Source organism: Zingiber officinale, chromosome 3A (genome assembly GCF_018446385.1).
Source record: "Zingiber officinale cultivar Zhangliang chromosome 3A, Zo_v1.1, whole genome shotgun sequence".
In the NCBI taxonomy this organism is placed as follows: domain Eukaryota; kingdom Viridiplantae; phylum Streptophyta; class Magnoliopsida; order Zingiberales; family Zingiberaceae; genus Zingiber; species Zingiber officinale.
This window is the reverse complement of record NC_055990.1, coordinates 5,956,164-5,963,549: the sequence shown is the minus strand read 5'-3', so window position 1 is coordinate 5,963,549 and position 7,386 is coordinate 5,956,164. Positions and strand designations below refer to the sequence as shown.

The 7,386-nt window shown below is 33.8% G+C and overlaps 1 protein-coding gene across 1 annotated transcript; it reads right to left on the bottom strand.

The window, feature by feature from the left end:
* Positions 1-352: 352 nt before the first annotated feature.
* On the bottom strand, positions 353-6,810 carry LOC122051095 (eukaryotic translation initiation factor 3 subunit K-like). Its single transcript, XM_042612046.1, has 8 exons — positions 6,597-6,810; positions 6,229-6,285; positions 6,082-6,132; positions 5,922-5,984; positions 5,228-5,278; positions 5,082-5,148; positions 3,904-3,986; positions 353-720 (listed from the first exon to the last, which is right to left on the bottom strand). The coding sequence occupies exons 1-8, from the start codon at positions 6,702-6,704 to the stop codon at positions 517-519; spliced, it is 684 nt and encodes a 227-aa protein (XP_042467980.1). The 5' UTR covers positions 6,705-6,810; the 3' UTR covers positions 353-516.
* Between the last annotated feature and the right edge of the window lie 576 nt (positions 6,811-7,386).

Below are 7,386 nucleotides of genomic sequence, written 5' to 3'. Positions count from 1 at the left end.
AATTCCACTTCCCTTTTGCTTTAACAACAAACCCAGTTATGCCAAGGTCCCGGACCTCCAAGCTGAAGTGTATAAATGGCCAAGAAGGTACACAAGGGTCAATTCATCTGTCTGCTGAACCCTCATGGTGCACAAAGATTGTCCGAGATTAATAGGCCTGATCGAGATTTGACCGAGTGATGGGATATGACTGAGACACCAGACCTGAAGGTGAATGGATTCCCCTTCACTAACAAATCAGAGGTTACTAACACTAGAAAAAAGTAGCAGAAGATCACTTGTTAAGAATGAAATTAAACTCAATTCTGTTTCCAGTTTTTTCCCCTTAAAAATTTGTTATCAGCAATCAAAATGTAAAAGGAAAGATCAGGAACTTTGAATCTTCAAGCACGGACATAGATAGAAATAAAATTAAACAAAAAAGTTCCATGAGTCTAATGAAATCCTGTAAGAATCACTAAGTAGGCAAACACTTGAACATGAAGATTCCTTAAAGGTAATCAAAACCTTAATATTTCAGCTGAGAACGGGGAAGATGCGTGTGATGTGCTCAAATGGCATGCCATCTGATGAGTTCTTCTTTAGCCCTGGGTGGTTGAACTCATTGCGTGGTAGGACTATCAATTGCGATCGACCAGTACCTTTCTCTAGCACCCAACCACTGTTAGCCACATGGTACTCTATGAACTTGTCCAGTGAAAGACCTTCAATGTTAATGGTCTGTTCGAGCAATGGAAAAGAGAGTTGAGTCAGATGACAATTAAAGCAACAAACTTATGAAGCTACAACGCTCTTTCTAGACACGAGCGTTTGATCTATGAATGGTTACGTGGAGAGTGATGTCACATTAAATCAAGAGATGCAATCACAGTCATAAACTACTGAACAAGTTATCAACATTAGGAGGTTAGCAATGACAGCATACACAATAGGACTCACCTAATTGGCATGATCACAGTCCATTATTCATACAAAAGTAATGATGAAATGTTAAGGTCATTAAGAAAGGTCATCAAAATACTCTATAATCAAAGAGGATGATGGTATCATGCACTTTTAACCCAAGGAATTTAAAAGAATTAGCTTGGAGCATCATTACTAAGACAAATTCATGGAAGTTGTATTGAGCTCCTGATGCTAGCAACAAATGAGCATTACACCAACATGTTGCGCATGAAGACACATCGAACAACATATCCATTTGCGAAATAGTAAGCTTGAGTATAGGATTTTAGCATGATGTAAAGTTTTTATTACTTTTTTGAAATTGCTCATATACTAGTTGGCCAAAATTTAAACTTAATAAAATAACTGGACTTGATCTAAGGTATTAGGTCCTTAAAAACAAACTAAGCAAACAAGTCTTCCAACGTTACAAAATAAGCAAAAAGTGGGTAGAAATGGCAGCATGTTAGTCATGGCCACTTCACAGTTTGAAATCCCAATCAAGCTATTTATTTGCAGGAAATTTATCGCGACTAATATGGATTGATACATATTGATGGGGCTTCAATGGAGTTTAAAGTGAATTAGTTGGCATATTAACAAGTATACTGTGGCATTTGCAACAATTGTTACAAATCTTATGAAAAAAATTGAAAATATGGAATAATTTTTTATGCCATTTATTGTTTGTTAAATCCAAATTAAACAGAATCAGGTGAAAGCCCACTTTTATAATACCTGTGGCTTGCAAAACCAATAAAATGTAGTGTCAAAAGAATGAAAACTTCATTCTCAATTCAATAAAATGTAGTGTTTCATTTTTAAACTTCATTCTCGATTCTACAAGAATTTTTCCCAAATGTATCCTAATTTTTGACCTAATTCTTCTTCTGATGATTGATTTAACCTCTAACTAAAAGGATAAACCTTGGTTCAATTTATCTCTTCAACAAGTTTAGTAATAAACATAATGACCCTATTGTTCCAATGGAGAGAAGACTTTTCAGGAAATTTATAAACGAACCATTTCAGAGAAATCTTTCAATTTCTTATTTTAGTATGTTCAACTCTACGTATTCCTCTATCCGTAGAGTACATTGGATGTACGAAATGGCAAGAAGAGTTTATGATATTTGTATTAACAACTACTCTAGGTGGAATATTTTTAAGTGGCACTAACGATTTAATAAGTATTTTGTAGCTTCTAACCACTCAAACTATACATTGACCACATCCCATAAGCACATTTAAAATATTCAAAGATTTTTTTCAATGTAGATAAGCACTTCATAATGGCTTGGAATTCATATAGGATAAATGTGGAATTGCAACCTCATCAATTTAACTTAACAACTAAAAAAAGATAAAGACATTTTTTAAAGTTAATGCATAAAATTCAGACAACTAACAGATGATACAATTGCTACCAACCATAGAGTTGATGATATATTAACAAATGAATCTTAATTAAAATCTCACAAGCATATATAAATCTCATGTAAAAAAATGGGATTAACAACAGTATTTCAGAATTGCAATCTTCAAAACTTAAAGGAAATTATAGTAAGTATGTCTCAAATCAATAAAATCTTGAAAATATTTAATCTTTGTATTGTGAAGTTAAACAAAATTGACAAAGAACATTCAGTTTATCGAGTAATCAGGGCACTGGTACTCAATGGAGACATAGCAGAGAGCTATGTCAATTGCTCTATGTAATTGAAGACAATTAATTGCAAATCTAGCATACAGGATAAACAGGAGTGTTTTACAATATTTGTGACAATACATAGAATTTATCTTACGTTTCTTTTCGCATTTTTGTACTTTCTTTGTATCTTAAAAATCTTTCAAGAGAAGCCTAGAGGCAGAATGGCTAAGAATTCTTATTGTCGAGGAACCTCAATAGAAACCAAGGAGTTAGATAAGGGAATTGCCATGTAGGGAGAAGTGGAACAGACTTTTGATATTTTTTTTAGAGAAGAGCGTCACAACAAGACTTACTAGTTTCTTACTTCACTTATAATTGCTGCATGATTATAGATTATCCAAGAACTGGTAAGGACTAATTATTTAAATATAGGCACATAGTTTATAAATTGTTTAGCATATTGAATCTACAATTTAAATCATCATAAATGTAGCCTTAAGTTAACTAAGCAATTATAATATTAAATCCCCAAGTGATGTGGGTCAATTGCTAAATCTAGTCTCAAATACTATGATTTTAACAAATATAGCCATAACACAATTTTATGACAAATCTATGCAAAAAAAAATTATAACTTGTTGCATATTTCCTGTTAATAATCATCATGTGACCATGTACATAGTGCCCAATTAGTATATATCTATATTATAGTTTTGCTTTGTTCAAACTTTACTGAAATTTTTATAGTTCTGATTTTGTCATGCTTACTTGGTCTCCGAATCAGTATTAATCCTTTTCAAGCAATTCTTGTTCAACATGTTATGCCAATATGACTCCCGATAAGCATTATACTTGTTATTTTCACAAATATTAATTACCGTAACATGCTTACAAAGAGAGAGCATGACTAGGTTTTCCCCTTTGATACCACATTTCAGTGAAAAGGGGTGATGCACACATCAAAATACAAGAATAGATCTTAACAGCAATAATACAGATGGCTACACTGGCCATGTGCGTATATTTGTTACAAAATTTATGCTTCAGCTAGATTTGTTATGAACCAAACAATTAGCTCACCAGATTTGTTATGAACCAAACAATTAGCTCACCCATCTTAGGTTTAAGAGTAATAATCCACTCTCAGATGGCCCTGCTCAGTCATTTTACTATTAACAAATTGGATTTGATGCCTAGTAGCATAAGACAGCACAACAGCAGACATTGATGAGCCACCAAAATTAGGCCAATTTTTCCTAAGAATAAGCAGAAAAAAAAAATTGGATGTAGCTGAAAGACAATGTTACCTCTGCAAGTACAGGCCTTGGCACTTTTTGGTAAGACAAGGAGAGGACATGGATTGCATAAGCTTGGATTGCTTGCTCAAAACCTGCACCAGAGAAGTGTCCATAAGATCTGTAGATATCTTCACATGAAGGAAAATGTGTCTAAAGAAACCAGACAATTTTTTTTCCTTGGAGAAAGCTTAAAATCTAAAAGAATAATCAATTGTATGTTACTTTATAGTAACTTCTCAAAATGAATAGCTTTGTGTTCTTTTTTCACCTTTCTCTAGCCAAGGCAAGCTTACAACAAAGCCCATGGTACATGATCAAATAAGAAGCTGATTGTAGAAATACAACTTATCAGCAGCATGGTCCAATTGGTATATTTCTCACTACAAATTCTCAATATTTTCTAACATGGGTGACCTTTAGCAAACTGGTAGTAAGCACAATAAGATATGAATGATGTAGGCATGCACCATTCTTGTTTTCTTGTTTTGGTACAAACAGAGTCCCTCTGATTTGCCACATGGCACAGTGGGTATGTTTCTCACTACATATTCCCAATATTTTTCATATGGGCGACCTTTAGCCCATATTATAGGAGGTGAAATAAGATATGATGAATTGATGATACAACCTTCATGTTGTCTTGTATTTATCTAAATAAAGTCCAGCGCTTTTAACTTATTTTCTTTCTAAATTCTAATAAAGGATTCTGTTTCACACTTACATCCTCATCAGCTCAAGATAATGGGTGAAAAATGTAAAACTAAGAAAGGTATGAGGAGAGACTTGCAACCAAAAACTTCAATAGGCATATCAAACTCCAACTGTGACTTTAGGGCCTATTCAGAGTTTAAAAAAAATTAAGTTCTGCTAATCTATAATTTTCAGTTTGTCTGAATCTTGATTTGATTGGTTTAGTGAGACAGAAAAATTTATTCCCTTGCAGTTGTATAACAGTCATCTCTACATTGTTCAGCTCTTCCTTGATGGAAACCAATCCTAGCTATAACAGAAGGTTCTTGTGATCATCTAACAAAAAGCTAATACCATAGTCATGCACGTGATTAGTAATGTAGCCATCAACATTAGCTATATATAGCTAATGCAAAAGGTGATAAGTGCCAAAAGCTCGAGATTCTTTGAAACTGCGAGTTTAAAGAAATAATAATTTCAAAGAATTCTCTTTTTACCAGGAACAACTTCAAGTAAGCTGTGGTTCTTTGCTGCTTCATCCCAAAACTGACGAAACCTTGCAGTCTGCAAACATGTCACTGAACTGATAAAACTGATAGCTAACCTGGAGGGCATTGAAAGGAGAAAAGTAAAAGATACATACTTCCAGATAGTGAGAAAGGACAATCAGTGTCTTGATTTGTTCATCTGCTTGCTGAAGAGAAAATGTAAAATGTCACATGAATACAAATGTTAAAACACAATTGACATGTATCCTGAAGGAAGTACTACCCAAATAGTGAGCAGCAGAATCTAGAAATTGGAAGTATTTTAGACAATAACCTAAAGAGCACAGTAGCAGGCCATAATAAATTAAATAGAATATAAATCAGAGTCAATTCACAAACTTCTTGGGTGTTTCCTTTGAAACATGCACGGGCACATAGGATAAGATTTCAATAGGGCACTTGAGCCTCTTCCTTTACTAAATTTGATTTGCCTAGTGAATTTCCCATGCAAAACTAGTGCATTACTATCTGAATAATAAACATCTTTAACTACAAAAAGACTCAAAACAAAGATACAGTAACAACAAATAATAACCACTAACCAGAAGCATTTTTTTTCCTTGAAAAGAACCGAAAAAATTATGAAGAAAGCCATTGAGGAAAATCAGACTGTTTAAATCCCTCACAATTGTAACACTAACATTCATAGAACATCTATGCTATTCCAATCATTACCCCTTTGGGAGAATGAATATAATAGCAGATGATGCAACACTACATGGTTTACATATTTCTGTTCAACTTATGAGCTAGAACTAAATAACAAATTGAGGACTGTAGGAAAAGTACCACTGGCTCAGGAATAAGGAAGAGACAAAGGCTAAAATCTGGGGCTGGCATAGCCATAAGCGCCTGCAAATACAAGGAAAGATAATACACATTCCATGAAAGAAAAAAATAATCAATTTTAATTTCAGAAACTTTACTTTCTTCACCATACAAACTATACCTTGATCAAAATTCTAACTACAATTGCAATACTTAATCGAGTAGGATCAAACTGCACAAAAGAATACGAATTAGAGAAGATAATTTTTTTTTAAAAAAAAAAAAAGCTAGGGAATGCCTTCAAGAAAAAGGCATGGAAGCACATCACCTGATAAAGTCGGAGAAGGCAAAGATTAGCATCCAAACTGTACGTTTGAGATGAAACCTAGAGAGAATGAGTTAAGAGATTAATAGAAAACATGACACAATGACCGAACTAAAGTCAAAAAAAAAATAAGAAGGTATATGAAAACGCCATGTCAAAAATGCAAAACTTTAGTTTTCCACTATTTCTTGGAGAAGAGTCACTAAGTCTTGCTATACCAATCCTCCCAAAGTTTAACTTTCCGTTGTGCACTTATGAAGCAAGGAAAAAACTCCAATCAAGTCATGCTAGTAGAAGCATTCATAAATTCTGCCTTCTTATAGAAAAACGCACAGTGATCGGACGTGATTTACTTCTCAGTGTCAAATTACCTGCTCGTTAACATAGTTCTCGAGTTCGGTAAGGATGTCAGGGTTGTACGGGTTTACGGATACGAGTTGCTCCACCGTGTAGGAGACCTGCTGCGGCTCTCTTCCCATGGCGCGATCGAAACCTAGCAACCAGGAGTTGGAAAGGAGAAGGTGCCAGCCTCCGGCGAGATAAAAGTCGAGAAAACCCTAATGTGATTTCGCAAGAGATTCTAATAAATTGCCTCCGTACTTTATCCATTTCCATTTTAACCCTCCGTATTGTAAAATTGTAAAACGCTACATTTTGCCATTCATAAAAGAACACAACACTAGCTCTTCAGCTCCCGTAGAAACTAGTATTTTTAATTGTTTAGATTAATTATTAATAAAAAATTAAATAAAGTCACATTCGATCCGACAAGAAACGTTGACAATGTTAGTTGGTCCTAAAAAAATCATACTGATTTTACTGTACAAAAATTTTATATAAGTGTCGAACATTTCCTAAATAATCTATTATGTTCTTTAGAAGTTAAATTAAAAATCACAAAACTTAACATTATTGATTCCAAATTTAACTTATCTGTTCTTAATAGTTTAGATTTGGATCACAAGTGAAACTTAACACTATTGATCCAAATCAATTTATGTTATAAATTCAATTAAATATTAATTTCCAAAATTGGCTTCCAGGACTGTATGGTGAGGCACATGACCTTCTTGGGTATGAGAACATCCACCACCACCTAGACAAAGCCTTTAAGAAAAGCTAATATTTAATTTCCTTATATAACTCTAGGTTTAACAAAAA

Bases quoted from the DNA above. Each gene is read 5' to 3' on its own strand.
- LOC122051095 (XM_042612046.1), bottom strand. From the start codon at position 6,704: ATGGGAAGAGAGCCGCAGCAGGTCTCCTACACGGTGGAGCAACTCGTA. The intron at 5,985-6,081 runs GTATAGTTTGTA...TTGTATTTGCAG, and splicing joins TAGTTAGAATTTTGATCAAG to GCGCTTATGGCTATGCCAGC. The intron at 5,149-5,227 runs GTATGTATCTTT...ACATGTTTGCAG, and splicing joins TCCTTTCTCACTATCTGGAA to ACTGCAAGGTTTCGTCAGTT.